At 37.7% G+C, this 16363-nt stretch overlaps 1 protein-coding gene across 1 annotated transcript in view; it reads left to right on the top strand.

The window, feature by feature from the left end:
• RECK (reversion inducing cysteine rich protein with kazal motifs) overlaps positions 1-16363 on the top strand; it is a gene marked incomplete at both ends in the record, with an annotated part of 67370 nt that overhangs the window by 36572 nt on the left and 14435 nt on the right. The window contains 8 exons of the mRNA XM_082015043.1: positions 1690-1723; positions 2589-2786; positions 3198-3465; positions 4954-5133; positions 6066-6278; positions 7622-7758; positions 10449-10589; positions 11886-12074. Coding sequence (XP_081871169.1) covers positions 1690-1723; positions 2589-2786; positions 3198-3465; positions 4954-5133; positions 6066-6278; positions 7622-7758; positions 10449-10589; positions 11886-12074 — 1360 coding nt within the window. The remainder of the gene's footprint in view (positions 1-1689; positions 1724-2588; positions 2787-3197; positions 3466-4953; positions 5134-6065; positions 6279-7621; positions 7759-10448; positions 10590-11885; positions 12075-16363) is intronic.

Genomic DNA, 16363 nt, shown 5'->3' with positions numbered 1-16363 from the left:
GAGGTCTCTTCCTTTTGTTATGGGGAGTTAGTAGCACATCTGATGTTTTGCTGTACTGAAGCACGATTTTAATCCCACATTATGTTCGTGGATCAGTATGACAGTGTTTGTTTTCTTCTCTAGATGCTGTGTAAAATACAAATTTGTTTAATGATGGGTATAGTGGAAATGAAGGAAGTCGGGAACTTTATGAAGATGGGGATTGTGTTTTGTCACTATGTTAACATATTGCATCACTTTTTATAATCTGATGTTCTGACAAGTGTAGAGGTCAGGTATGACAATGAGGATTGTGTTTTGTCATGTTAACGTATTTTAGCACTTTTCATAATCTGGTGTTCTGACAAGTGTAGAGGTCAGATGTGGAGGGTGTTCAAATTTCTCTTTTTCACAATTGCTTAATTCTAAAGTCTTTGATAATTGGCAACTACATTTTGGAATTTCAACTGCATGACTTCATCTTTTCATAGAGTTCTGGAACGCTTGTATGTGGTATCTGTTTTTTTAGGAAGAAATGTGCATTTTCACTGTGGGAAAGACTGTGGTTGGTTTGGGCAAGAGTTCAATAGTCTTGAGGGAAATGATTCTGCCCCTCTACTCCACGCTGGTGAGACCCCACCTGGAGTCCTGCATCCAGCTCTGGAGCCCTCAGCACAGAAAGACATGGACCTGTTGGAGAGTGTCCAGAGGAGGGCCACAACGGTGATCAGAGGGGTGGAACACCTTTCCTATGAGGACAGGCTGAGAGAGTTGGGGTTGTTCAGCCTGGAGAAGAGAAGGCTCCAGGAAGACCTTACTGCAGCCTTCCAGTACTTAAAACGGGGCTTATAAGAAAGATGGGGACAGACTTTTTAGCAGGGCCTGTGGCGCTAGGACAAGGGGTAACGGTTTTAAACTAGAAGAGGGGAGATTTAGACTAGATATAAGGAAGACATTTTTCACAATGAGGGTGGTGAAACACTGACACAGGTTGCCCAGAGAGGTGATAGATGCCCCATCCCTGGAAACATTCCAGTTCTGGCTGGATGGGGCTCTGAGCAACCTGATCTAGTTGAAGATGCCTCTGCTTCTTACCAGGGGGTTGGAGTAGCTGACCTTTAAAGGTCCCTTCCAACCCAAACTATTCTATGATTCTATGATTGCTCTGCGGATTAGAGTCCTCTGAAACAAAACAGCAGGGTGTATGTGTTTCCCTCCTTCTGTTCAATTAACATGTTGTATGTCCCCCAGATGTACCTTTTGGCTGCAGTTTGAGGTAGTTGATAGTATGCTTTAGCTTTCAAAGTATATTGTTGTTGAGTTAGTTTTTGAGATTTTCTATTTACATGTGTGCATCTGTGCTGAGTTCTTTTTTTCACATAGAATCTTTAAAATCATTGTCATAACAAAAAACATTTTGGGACATCCTATTATAGCATGCTGTTTCTAAGTTAGTCCAAGAAAGTCTTCCTATTTACTTGCTTGAATATTTATCTATTTTATTTCGAGTGCACACAGAACTCAGGTTACCCCCGATCTTTTAATTTACTGCTTTCCGTGTTTATGTGTGGTGTTTTTGTTTTAATCCTATCTAATTGGAACAAATAATAACAAAGTTAGTTTTATTAGGTCATCATAAGAAATGACTTGACACTTAAGTATTTATTTGAAGTTTTCTGGCTTGTAACACTATTTTTGTTTTGATTTCAGAATGCTCTCTTTAGTTGTATTAACAGAAATGAAAGTAAGTATGTAAAGAATAGTTTGTCTTTTTGTTTTTCTTTTATATCGTTCTATCTTTTTTTCTCTAAAACGTAAGTAATTCCATGGGTGTACATATACACAAATCACATGGATTCAGTTTCATAGAAGGACAAACCACATGAATATATTTTCTTGATCAAATGATAAGGGGATTGGCCTGTTCATGTAATTTATATCAGTTTTTAACTTGGGTATATGTGTGGTTTTTCTGTCCTATTTTCATGATTGCTTAGAAGCTCATTTTTTCCTTCTGCTTTGTTCATTTGATGAGTGTTAAGTAACAAAATTAAACGCATAAATGAAATCTTGCACCATGCAAGTGTTTTGTTGCCTGATGTCTGTCTATATTAAATGAGTGTCTCAGAGTTAATTCTAGTAAAAGTATTTCTCAAGAAATGCATATCTAATAACATATACAAAATGAGTGGATCATGATACCATCTGTCTGTTTTTTTTAATTACTTTTAGGATACTACTCATAGTTATTTGTTTACTATTAATATTTGCCTAATAATTCAGTTATAGGATGAGTCTGGTTAGCTTAAGTAAGAACAAACAGCTGAAGGTAAAATTCAGGTTCCTTGCTGGTGTCTTGAACTTGAGTTCAAGATGGCTTTAGGGACTCTTTTTCTCCAGCGAAAAAACCAAATGTAATTTGGCTAGTTACAGATATTCCCAGTCATTTTGTAGACAGAGATTATTTTAATAGAGCACAGAAGAATTTCTTCTTTTTTTTTTTTCACAGTAATACCTTGAGCATCATTGTGTGTAGTACAGACATGCTCATTTCTCATTTCTCTGTGCAGGAACCCATAGATTTTTCTGTTGTTTGTTTGTTTCCCCAGTGGGGTCAGTCTGTTGCAGTTATGCAGGTCATCATACAAACTGTCGGGAATATTGTCAAGCAATTTTTCGGACAGACTCTTCTCCTGGTCCTTCACAAATTAAAGCAGTTGAAAATTATTGTGCATCTATTAGCCCTCAGCTTATACACTGTGTGAACAACTACACACAGTCATATCCAATGAGAAATCCTACAGACAGTAAGTATAAAAAATCCTTCTTTACTGAAAGTTACAAAGTTATAAGAAACACTGAAAATGTTTGAGCATTATATGTACTTTTTATAAAAAATGTGGTTTTGTATGTCTATTGTATAAATTGTATTAATACATTTATGTATTATAATTGTAATTATATGAATTTATATAATGATAATTTTTGTTTGTAGGTGCATTGTTTATTTATTTTTTTTTTTTAATTCTACATATTGGTGATTTTTATTTTTCCAGAGGTGATTCAGTTTGCATTTAAAAGAAGCAATGTTATCTGAGATTACTGGGTGGGGGGCAGGGGAAGCCTCCTTGTAGCACTTTTTCTCTGAGGGCTATTATGTCATGCATCTTGGTTGTTGTTGTATGCTTGATCATTAACTATTTTAAATTTTTTAACAGGTTTGTATTGCTGTGATAGAGCCGAAGACTATGCATGTCAGACTGCTTGTAAAAGAATTCTAATGTCAATGAAAACAGAGCTTGAAATTGTTGATGGACTTATAGAAGGCTGCAAAACAATGCCTCTCCCTCAGGATCCACTTTGGCAATGTTTTCTTGAGAGTTCAAGATCTGTTCACCCAGGAGTCACCGTGCACCCTCCACCTTCAACAGGCCTCGATGGAGCTAAGCTCCACTGCTGTTCTAAAGCAAATTCTTCCACATGTAGGTCAGTATCTCTCCACCCTCATTTCCAGTTGTGAAAATGCTTTAGAACTTGTCTCATATCAGGCCTTTGCCCAAACCCTAGGTACATCAAATAAAGAGTTCTGTGAATTCTTAGAAAAAGTACAGGTTTAGGTAATCAGATGGGTACCACATTCTATCCGATACTTACTTTGTATCTCAAAAAATACTGTTCCGTAAGAGGAATCACACTTTTCTCACTTTTAGCACTGGCTTTTTATAGTAGACACACTAAGTTAAAGAAACCTATACCTTACTTGTGGTTGTCGTAGCCAATATGGCAACAAGATGAAGAGGCCTTAACCAGATGCTAAAGAGAGCCAAGGGGACAATGAACTGCACAAACTCTCAAGTACCTGGTTGCTGCTTGTTAAAATCTTAGCAGTATTCCTTCCTAGATGCTAATCAGATTTTTGTCCATGAAAAATAATTTAGGTTATTTAATAATAAAATAATGGAACTAACTATTCCAACATTTAAAAAGAAAAGTTTTCCAGTAAATAGTTGCACACTTGCAAATAACTGTAATTGGAGCATTTTTAGTTTAGAGTGGTTATCTATCCACCTTAAAAATAGATCATTATTGCATTTTAAATGCATCAATATGTCGAAATAAGTTGCAAACATTGATTTTTGAGCTGTTGCTTCCCTTTGTATCAAAGTGTCCAGTAACAAAACAACAGATCCTGAATGCAGCAGGATCTTACAATGAGTTTAGTAGTAGAGCCCTGGAGTTACACTATTCCTTAGAACATGGTAGCATAGGGCAGTTGATATAATATCTTTTAGTTGCTTGCTTTGACAGTGAGTTCTAAAAATGGATCCTTCCTTCATTTTTTTAATATACAGTAGGCTTTAAGAGTGCAGTGAAGTTCCATACCTTCAAGTGGGATGGGAACATTTGTAGTTTGTAGTATATTGCTGTGAACAAAATGGCTTGGGTATTGCTGTCACCAGGAAACATCTCAAACACAAGCAGCAGTGTACAACAGTACCCCCGTTTCAAACATCAGAGCAAAAGAAGAAATGTATTTTGCCTGCCAGTCATTTCTGTAGGTGGAGAAGGTGTGATTTGAAGTTGAAGGATGGGATTAGTTCTTGTTCATTATCATGTCAACGTAGATTTTTTACAAGTAAAATAAGCTGGGATAGTTCTCACCTCAAAGTCATTGGCTCAGGTTTCCAGCTATTACATTTTTACCGGATATTGCAGTTTTATATTCTGATGTGTTTCAGTCTTACTAGCTTAAAGATTTTCTAGCATTCTTCAGTAAACTGGAAAACTTAGAAAACAGTGGTGTTATTTTCTTTGAGCACAACATTTGGATACGCTTGCAGACTTTGTGGGCAATAACACAATATTATACAGTGTGTAGGCTGTTGTGATCAGCAAAGAAACGGTAGCCTCTTGCTATATCTGAACAACTGCTGTTCTTCTGGTTTTATTTTTTCTTTTTTTTTTTTTTTCCAGAGAGCTCTGCACTAAACTTTATAGCACGAGCTGGGGCAATTCACAGAGTTGGCAAGAATTTGATCGCTTTTGTGAGTATAATGCAGTTGAAGTTTCCATGTTGACCTGTTTAGCAGATGTACGAGAACCTTGTCAGCTGGGCTGTAGAAATCTTACTTACTGCACTAATTTTAATAACAGGTAGGAGAGAGACACTGAATATTTTATAAAGGAAATCCTGTGCTTTGATTTAAAAAATAAAATAAAATGTTTTTCAAGCTTATTTTGATATTTTATGTGGCTGTCTTTCTGCAAATATTTTTTAGATAATTTAAAAATAACGTTTTTCTTTATAATAAATTTTTGTTAATGTATTTAACAACAGACATAACGGAACTTACAAGAATGAAAGCTAACCCATGAACTTGTAAAATGTCATCAAGTATTAGCAGCATAGTCCTCTGTCTTACTATATAGACAAGTAAGCCATGATTACTGGAATGTTGTGTATTATATTACTCTTTTTCAAAATTCCTTTTCTTTCAGACATATTTCTGTGGTTTTATACTCTACAGGGCAAACTGCATGATTTAAAAGTGGTTATCTGAATTAGTAATTGCAAGGTTACAAATTGAATAGTTTGAGTTTCAAAAAAAATGTTTGAAATTTTATTAGCTATTAGAGATCTTTGGCTTTTCTTTGAAATAATATACAGTGGCATGAGTGTTATATGAGTAGTAGAATCACATATGTGATAGATGCAGCCTGGGCAAATATAAATGATAAATGAACTTGCATTAGTGATTCACCAGGAAATATTTGCACAGATATTCAGGTTATCTAAGATATTTGCTTTTAAGTCAACTTTCTTCAGGTAAGAAAAATTTAAGTGATATTTGATCTGAGAGGCAAAGGTGAGAAGGGATTTTCAGCCTTGAGTCTTAAAGAGCTTATTTTCCTTAAAGACTGAATTCAAATTTATTTTCATCTTGCTTAACTATGGAAGGAATTAATTTCTTTTGTACACAAAAAGCAAGCCATATCAAGATTGTAGAATTCATATGATGAAAGGTGAAATGTGTGGTGTTTTCTTCTTCTTGTATACATGCCATATCTTAACCTCTTCTTTTAAGACCAACAGAACTTTTTAGGAGCTGCAATACTCAGTCAGACCAGGGTGCCATGAATGACATGAAGCTATGGGAAAAAGGGAGTATTAAGATGCCGTTTATAAATATTCCTGTACTTGATATTAAAAAATGCCAACCAGAAATGTGGAAGGCAATCGCCTGCTCACTGCAGATTAAACCTTGCCACAGCAAATCTAGAGGAAGTATTATCTGCAAGTAAGTACTGTGGGGGCAAAAACCAGTTTAGATGTTCTGCTAAGGATTTTAATGAGAACTAAAAAGCTGCTGTCGAACTGTGTTTGATTTATGTTAGAAAAACATGGCAAGGCAAACATGGAAGGAATATGACCTTGTGTAGTTGCCTTTGAGTGAATCTACGTCACTAAATGGAAGATGCTGTTGATGAGATGGATGTGTATGCTTCCATTGTAAAGTTGATTTCTTTTGGGGAACCTTCTTTCCTCTTTTTTGATTTTGGGACCTACTGGTGATTTTCAGCTGACAGAAAGCTCTGAAAAAAATGAAGTTTATTTTTTAAAAAAATAAATTTTGAAAGGAGGTGATCGGGTAGGAAAGAGACCAGTTAATAGTACAGGTACTGAGATAGAGTTCAATCCATATTAGCCGTTAGTAAATCAAGGAAATGCTTGATCTTCAAAGATACATGCATATGATGCCATAGCAAAGAAAGATCACCAAGCTCAAGGTAGAGGAAGGTGGTGTAAGCAATAAAGGGACAGAACCCACCTGTGCCTCTGGAGTGACTGGCGATCCCAAGAGCTGACTGTACTGGAGGCCAAAGTGAACCTAACTGGGAATGAATGGCAAAAGCACCCCATTGTGACTTGCACAGTCTTTGTGTCACAAATTTGTTCCTCCTGTTGTCCCAAAGATGGGTTCTTCCACACGGTGTGCAGAGAGCCGAAAAACACACGGTGTCAAGATACTTGCTTTTATTCCAAATCTGCACAGAGCTGGGTGCTAGGTGGTGGGTCCACAAAGCTAGCACGCCTCAGTTAACACATGGAAAACATTTATACACTTCAAGCAACAATTATCAGTATTTTAAAAAGTTGTCTCAGTCACCCTTGTTCCCATTGGTTCTAGCAAGCCTCAGCTCCACTTACAGTCACAGTGTCCTTTTTTACTGCACATGCCCAGTGAGGAAGGGGCTTTTGTGAGGAGGGGGCTTTCCCTGCCCAGGGGCAGGTTTCTATTATGTATATTATATGTTAATTACATGTTAATTATGATAGTTCACTCAAGGTTCAGTAGTTGTGTTCTCTTTGTGATTATCTTGTTCCTTCCCTCAAGATTGCACCTTGTTAACTGCTCACAGAGACTAAGCAATACCCCCAGCTTCATTCCTTGCATGCCTTCAACACTCCTCCTGTATGTAAAATGTAGCATATACATATATCTATAAACACTCTGTTGTGAGGCAGAAGGGGAAGGTTGTGGATTCAGGGAAGGAAAGAATGTGGAAAGAAATTTTTTCATACAAGAACTTTTTTCTTCAAGTAGTGTTCATGAAGTTCTATTTCTTTATTTATCTGAAGATCAGATTGTGTGGAAATATTGAAGAAATGTGGAGATCATAATAAATTCCCTGAAGGCCACTCAGCTGAAAGTATTTGTGAGCTCTTATCTCCAACAGATGACTTGGAGAACTGTATCCCTTTGGATACATACCTGAGTAAGTATCAACATACATATGCAACAAAATTAGAAACCAAGATAGTTTGAATGCTTTATCATTGCTTTTAATAATTTTCATTATTTCTTTTAAAGAAAATTGTATTGAATTTGAGTATTTTATTTAGTGTATTAGTGAAAATTGGATTTTTCTAATTGCCATAGCTCATTACATTTTTTCTTTCTTGTATTAGGTGTAGGTGGCAAGGTTGTTTTGGTGTAATGATGGAGGCTGCAGGGGCTGTATGGGAACATGTCAGGGACTGTGCTGTGCCAGACACAGCCAGCTCGGTAATGGGCCCACTATAGGCCAGAGCTGAGCCACTTGGCAAAATTTGTGGTGCTTCTGTGAAAACATGTTTAAGAAAGGGCAAAAAGTGCCAGACAGGTGGAGGAGAAGGGAACAGGAAGAGTGAGAAACAACAGAGGTAGCACCAGGTCAGAGGGGCAGGAGGAGAGGCGGTGCTCCATGGCAGAGCAGATATCCACAAGGCAGCCTGTGGAGGACCCCATGCCACAGCAGGCGGGTATACCCTGAAGGAAGCTGCAGCCTGTGAAAAGCCCACGCTGGAGCAGAGGAAAGGTGTGAGAAGGAATGAGCGGCAGAGAGAAACTGCTGTGTACTGACCATAGTCACCTGCATCCCCCCTTCCCAGTCCTGACTGCATCACCTGGGGCAGGGGCAAAGAAATCTGGAGTGAAGGAGTGAAGGTGACCCTGGGAAAGGCAGGAAGAAAGAAGTTGCTTTAATGTTTGTCTTTTTGTTCGCATTACCTGAATCCATAATTAGATATTTATTTTAACTGGCAATATATTTAGTTAATTTTCCCCAAGTCAAGTCAGTTTTGCCTGTGATGGTAATTCTTATGTGATCTTCCTGTCTTTATCTCAACCCATGAGCTTTTCTGTTCCTGTTCTACCTATTTTCTACACCCATCCCATTTGGGGTGGGGGGACTGGGTGGGAGTGTGGCTGTTAGGCAAGGCTAACCCACCACACTTCTTTTTTGGGGACTTCATATATTCAGTGCAAGTACACTAATCTGTATCATCTAATCTGGCTTGTTGAATTTCAATGATTTTACCTATTTGAAAATACACCAGTCAATCTTGCTTTAAGAAAAACCTGTTCTTCAAGAAGTCATCTCACATGCCAAAAAAGTACTATAATAATAAAACCACTTGCACTATTTATTTACAGGACAAAAACTGGATCATGCTTGGGAAGACTGATCTCAAATAAATATCACTTAAATACTAGCATGATTTAGAGCACAACTTCTTGATGTACAAAATTACACTTTTGCCTGATGCATAAATTCTGTTCTTTAACCGTGCAATTAGAACAATGAAAAACCAAATTAACTTTTGGGGCAATAGAACATGAGTTAGTAGGTATATGGAAAAATTAAGTTTTTGTGATTCTGTTTTCTTCTAGCATGTCTTACAGAATCATAGAATCATTCAGGTTGGAAAAGACCTTGAAGATCATTGAGTCCAACCATTAACCTAACACTGCCAAGTCCACCACTAAACCATAGCCCTTAGTGCCACATCTACATGTCTTTTGAATACCTCCAGGGATGGTGACTCAACCACTTCCCTGGGCAGCCTCTTCCAATGCTTGATAACCCTTTCAGTGAAGAAATTTTTCTGAATGTCCAATCTAAACCTTCCCTGGTGCAACTTGAGGCCATTTCCTCTCATCCTATCACTTGCTACTTGGGAGAAGAGGCCAACACCCACCTCACCACAACCCCCTTTCAGGTAGTTGCAGAGAGCAATAAGGTCTTCCCTCAGCCTCCTCTTCTCCAGACTAAACAACTCCAGTTTCCTCAGCTGATCCTCATCAGACTTGTGCTCCCGACCCTTCACCAGCTTCATTGCCCTTCTTTGGACATGCTCCAGCACCTCAATTTCTTTCTTGTTAGTGAGGGGCCCACAACTGAACACAGGATTCAAGGTGTGGCCTCACCAGTGCTGAGTACAGGGGCACAATCACTTCCCTGCTCCTGCTGGCCACACTATTTCTGATACAGGCCAGGACACTGTTGGCCTTCTTGGCCACCTGGGCACACTGCCGGCTCATATTCAGCCACTGTTGACCAACACCCCCAGGTCCTTTTCTGCTCCCCAGCTTTCCAGCCACTCTTCCCCAAGCCTGTAGCGTTGCATGGGGTTGTTGTGACCAAAGTGCAGGCTTTGGGTGGTTCTTTCCATTTAGCTGCTGGTTTTCCATGTTTTCTTCCCTTTCCTTAATCTTGTAACAGGAGAACTTTACTAGTGAGTTAAAGGGAAAATAGAAACGAGGTTTAACCAAACTTGGTTAAACATCAAGCATACTTTAAGCCTCCGTTTTGTTAATCATTGACTGTGGGACTTCTCTTGATTAAACTGCTGGTCATTGTCAGTTTGTTTTTTTGTCATACAGAGAAAATTATTGGGGAAACAAGATAGAGGAAATCTCTTTTGCTTGTGAAGAATCATCTATATGATTATGTCCAGAATTGAGGACTAAACTTTTGAAATGTTAACAGCTTTGTCAAGCTTCTACAAGTATAGTAAAAAAAAAAAAAATATTTCACAGTATTGTTAAAAATATGATTTTACTGAATGTAAGAAATGCCATACTTTACTGAAGAAAAATAAACCTCATTTAAATCAATATAGATGCTGTATATTATGTTTTCAGGCCCAAGTTCTTTAGGTAACATTGTAGAAGATGTTACACATCCATGTAATCCGAATCCATGTGCAGCTAATCAGTTATGTGAAGTAAATAGAAAAGGATGTCAATCTGGAGAACTGTGTCTTCCATATTTGTGTGTGCCAGGTAAGGGTTTTTGGACTTCTGTTTACCTCAATTTTGCTGATAAACATATGTAACTGCAATTTTGTTGGAAGTTTTAAAGTGAATTGCTGATATCCCAAAAGAACTGCTATCACAATTATCTTAATGTTTTCAAAAGCTGTAGCCTACCTTCTAGCTCTTCTCATTTCTCAATGTGTTTCCATTTTTAATGTCCACTGAAACATAATGTCTTATTAGAAGATATATTACTTATTTTGCTTCAGAAGAATTAAATATCCATACCTGGTTTCTAAGCAGTCTGCCTGCTATTTAAAATTACAAGCAAGCAATACTGCAAATACAGTGCAGCTCACTGCTTCTGCAGACAGCATGACATATATTGCCCTGTATTTCCATACTTTATTAGCCATATCCACATTATTTTCCTTACTGGTGAAATGAATGAACATTATGTGTTGCCTTGAAATTAATAAAAATCAGGCTGTCAGTCTTGGAAGGACATTTTGAGAGCTCTGAGAATCTGATCAAATGCTGAGCATTATTACTATAAAGGTTGTATTGTCTTCACTTCCTGCAAAAGTCATTCAAAGTGATCTGAAAACACGCTCACCTAGAGCTTTTGAAGAGACAGTTTACTTCTAAAGGTTGGAAGATGACTTTTATGTTTGAATTAAGTCTTTTTATTGGTTGAAATTTTCAGGGGATTTGTTGTAATTCATCACTTCTACAGTAATTTTAATCTACCATTTATTTTATTATTGTTTCCTTGCAATTTTTAAAACCATTTTTCTTCTTTTTCATTCTTTTTTTTTAAACACAGTTTTCCTGTTTTTTCTCCCTTTCTCCTCTCTTCACGTCTACCTATAAGAGTCTTTCAGTGTTCACATAAGAGGTGCAAGTAGGGATGAAAGACACAATAAAATATGTGAGAGAGAGGAAATAACTGGGCTTTGCTTGTGAGACCCTTTAGTTTCTGTATTGGAGAAGTGAAGCATATGTGGTATTTGTTATATCACATATGTTTCATACTACTGCAGTACTGTGGAAAATGAGATTACTCAAGAATTGTTGGAATTACCAGTCTTTCTTTGGAGTGATGTTTCTACGGGTACTTCACAACATTGTCTCAAGCAAATATCTTCTATTTCTGCTACTTGCTGCCTCTATGAAATGAGTGAATTTGTCTGAAGGGTGAGAGCAAGGCTGCTTTAGGAACACCTTCGCTTTTTCACAAGTCAAAGAGTAGTAGTTATTTTTGGTAGCAACACTTACCAAAGTATTTACTAAATATGAGCTAAAATTTTTCTTTGTATATAGGTTGCAAACTGGGAGAAGCCTCAGATTTTATTGTCCGCCAAGGTACACTTATTCAGGTTCCATCCTCAGCTGGTGATGTTGGTTGTTACAAGATTTGTACCTGTGGACACAGTGGATTGCTAGAAAACTGCATGGAAATGCGTTGTGTTGACCTCCAAAAATCATGCATTGTTGGAGGACAAAGAAAAAGTAAGTGTTAGAACAGTGATTATATCTTTATAAAGCACCTGTTCCCTAAGTAATGAATTTTGAGGTACATATGAAGACCCAGAGGATCTGAATGCAGAGTTTATTGGAAAATACAGAAGTTAATGTTTGTATCCCTGTATATAATACTTGTTTAATTCCCATATATGCTGGAGGGTTCCATTATTTAAATCAATACCGAACTGTGTCTGTCTCAACCAATGAAAGTCTTGTGTGAAGCATGTTCTTAGTACAACATTTTTCAACCAAAAGGTCGCTGACTTGCCTCACATCCCCTGTATTTTATAGTACTTGATAATAGGTAGCTTCCTTCCTGGTAGGAGAACTTACTGACGGGAGCTCTGAGAATGGAAAAAGTTCTGAGACGAGCCAGTAGGCAGCAGGGATGAAGCAACAACAGCAAAACAAATTGATCTGCGCTAAGCATGCTGTAGTTCCTGAGGTTTAAGTACAGTATAACTGACTATAAACGGCTGCCCACTTCCTGGATTCCAACTTTGCGGGTACTCTCAGTCTCCTTTTAACAGCATTGGATATCCAGTGACCAGGAGAGGTGTCTGGGGAAGAGTATGAGAAAAGGCAGAGGATTTAATCATACTTTCCATGAATATTCCACCAGAATCTGTTCTGTGCTTCAAACCCCAGACCCCTTGAGCAGGGCTGGTTTCTTTACTAGCCCCAAATTGTTTTGGGGTTTTTGGTTTTGGTTGGTTGGTTTGGGGTTTTTTTCTTCCATGGATTTTAAATACGGGTTAAAAAAAAGTCAGAAACTTTCATCATGAGCTATAACCTCTGGCGAGAAGTTCCACATGTTAATACCTGTGTGCCTAAAAACCCTCCTTTTTTTTTTTTTTTTTGGTGGTGTTTGCAAGGGATTTCTTTTAATTTGAGCCTTGTTAATTTGTTTCATGTGGTTCCTCTTAGTTTGTGAGATTCATCTTAGTTCTTCTATCGAAAAAGTTGATGAATGATTGTTGCCTATTTGTCTCCTCTTTCAAACCTCTGCCATATTCACCTCAGCTTTCTATTTTTTTTCTCCAAGCCAGTACCTATTCTGTTTAATCATTCCTTATATGAAAACAGTTGTATACTTTTTAATCATATTTGTTACCCTATTGTGTACCTTTTTCTAGTTCTTACATTTTCTTTTGAAATGGGAACTGGAACTTCATGCACCATTCACAACCAAGTGCCCAATCAAGTGCATGTAATAGCAAAATTATGTTCCTTTCATAATTATTCTGAACATTATTCTGTTTTGGCTACTAATTCTATCAAGGTCATGCTTTCACAGAGCTATCTATTGTAACACCATGGTCCAGTTCTTAAGTGGCAATGGTCAGCTCACAGTTCATCGTGTGAATTGTAGGGGAATCACTTTATGTTCAGTACAATGAATTTCCTCTGCTATATCCTTTCCTAGTTGCTCAGTGCGGTGAGATTTTCTTGCAGTTCTTCATTATTTGGTCCTTGGTACCTTAATGTTATTGATAGACTTTGTCATGTAAATACTTGCATTTGTTTTTTGGATCACATATACATATGTTAAACAGAACAGCCACTGCATAGATCACTCTTCCAGTGACATCCCTTCATTGTCCATTTATTCCGTTTCACGGTTATTTATCCATGTGAGCACCTTTTTCTCCCATCTCTACTTTTTTTCTTGAAAGTCTGTGTTAAAGAGCTGTTAAGTGTCTTTTGAGTATTGAAGTATATCAGCCTGATTTTCTGTTGTCCACATGCGTATTGACTCCTTCAGATAATCCTAAAAGATTTGGTTTTGTGACTTGCACAAAAACTGTGATTCCTTCCCCCAAAGTATCATATTTGATATGTGTCCACCGATGCAAACTTTTATACTTTTACCACATTTGTGTTGTGCAAAATTAAGTTTACCCATCTTTATTATCCACAGAACCCGTTTAAAAAAATATATTTTTTTTTTAGCCACTTGCTTTGGTATTTCACATCTGAGTTCATTTGGAGTTTTTTGGTGAATGCCTTCTGGTCTTGCAGAGTCATTAGCATTTGTCTGTCCAAGAGCTCCTTCTGAGGCAGGTTCTCTAATACATTGCCTATGAAGAAGTTACTCAGCTTAGACTTTTAACTTCCTCTGCTGGGAACAGGGACGCAAGAAAATCTTCTACTTTTTGTTGTTGTTGTTGACTTATCTTCTGAGTGTTCACTGGATAGTCTTCCGTCCTACCACAGACCTCGCTGTAGGTGTAAAAGTCACATAAAACTAGTTCTATCAAATGGTTGTGGATGTCTGAATTAGCAGTGAACAAAACCAGTGATCCCCGGACGTGTTCCAAACAGATGCATGCACAGAGGCACGCACACAAATGTACACACACGCTGCTAACATGGCCAGCCACGCTGACCAACACAGACAGAAATTAGTGCTGTTATTGGCACCCACATATAAACACACATAACATTAACACAAACAGGAACAGCACATGTGGCCCAAACCTGTTCCTGTTCTGCCGCTGATCAGAAATGAAGCCTGCTAATGAAATGTATGCACCCAGAATAGAGTTCAGCCCGGTAGCAGGCCCTAGATGCACAGTTTCTCCATTAGCTGCCCCCCAGATGCCAGTCACCCAGAGTGGTGGCATCTGGACCCATGAGCTGCAAAGGTTTGTGTTTCCACTCCAGTGGCTGGCACACAGACCTCTTATCCTACTTACTGATTCATCCAGCTTTAAGTTTGTTAGCATTCATGCACATATGCAGCCAAGGAAGCACTCACACAAAGAGGGTAAAAATAGGATTGAATAAAAACATAGGATAGATTGTGGTGATCAAGTGCAGGGTTCAGTCAGAGAAGCGTGCTGACCAGCCACCTGTCTACACTCAACCATTCCCTTTTTCCCCCTTTTCCCTCTGCTTTCCCACATATCTTCCTGCTTGATACATCTTAATTCCTCCTTTTCCTCATCTTTGGTCCTTCCACTAACCATCCCATAATAAGTTTTGCACAATCCCAGAATTCTCTTTCCTTGGCATCACATAATAAATCTGATACCCCTTTCAGCAATGATGCTGTTTTAGTTTGCATGGCATTCTGGAGGGAGTTTCTTTTACTGAGTGATGTTGGTAGGTTTCACACCAAGGACAATGGTTCAAAAAAGGATTTTAAAAGACTGTTCTGCTAATGTGTACAAACATGTTAGAAATACATACCTGTCATGGGACCATCCTCTGCACTTGGATTTCTTTGAAACCTTCATAGCCTGCAATTAAGTATGGCAAGGTGGCCTATGCATTTCAGGGAAAAAAACTTTTTTTTTAATTGAAATTAATATTAAATAAGAATTATAGTTTAACATATTAATCAATGGAGCTAACATATGCTTAAAAATGAACATGTAAGCAGATACATTATGCTAACAAAGGCATATTGAACACTGTGGTTCTTTACAATCTTCATCGGCATGGTGGGTCTAGACCTTGTGCCAGTTTCCTTCTGCCAGGTAACTGTAAGATGAACAGCTTTTTATCTTAACAATAAAAGAATGCTAACTACCTCTTTCTTGACTTAGGTTTAAATTATTAATTTTCTAAAATAACTTTACTGTTCAGAGATTAAATTGGCATGGGTAACGAGTGTTAATTGGGTTCTGCCTAATCTGACAGTCAAGGTAGTTGAAAGAGACCTGACAAATTATTCTTAAAAGATGATACCGATTTATTTTCAGATTTATTCATTGCTTGAGAGCTTCAAAGGTGTATTTTGGTTACGCAGACCAGCACTGTGCTCTTTGAAAAGGAAAACAAAATAAAAAGCTACTACTAAGATAGGGAAAATCTTACAAAATGTCTTGAATATAAAATGGAGTCTGTGCAGAGCTGTAACCCGTCTGAAGCTGATGTCTTTGAATCAGTTGGCAAGCAAGAGCTTTTCTGCTAGTGAACAGCATATTTCAGCACTGGATGTTGTTTAGTGTCTGTAAATCAGCCCTTTTAAAATGCTGTCGACTAAAGTCCAAGCATAACTAAAGCAAGTCAAAGATACCTAATAGGTCCAAAATAACTGAGTCACTTTTTCTTACCATGTAATAAGAAAGAGTTATTTTCACATTAAGTAAATCTTAAGAAGCAAGGCACTTGTAGTTATGTTTGTCACAAACATAATTTTCTGATTGCAAACCAAAACCTGAAATCACGAAAGAGTAGGTAACTGGGATATTTCTTTCTCTTAAAAGAGAACCAAGCAGAGCTAAATAATCAATTGTACAATTATTTTCATCATTCAGGAAAGC

Source organism: Phaethon aethereus, assembly GCF_964289735.1.
Source record: "Phaethon aethereus genome assembly, chromosome: 2".
In the NCBI taxonomy this organism is placed as follows: Eukaryota; Metazoa; Chordata; class Aves; order Phaethontiformes; family Phaethontidae; genus Phaethon; species Phaethon aethereus.
The sequence above is the reverse complement of the archived record's forward strand: the minus strand, read 5'-3'. Positions and strand labels throughout refer to the sequence as shown.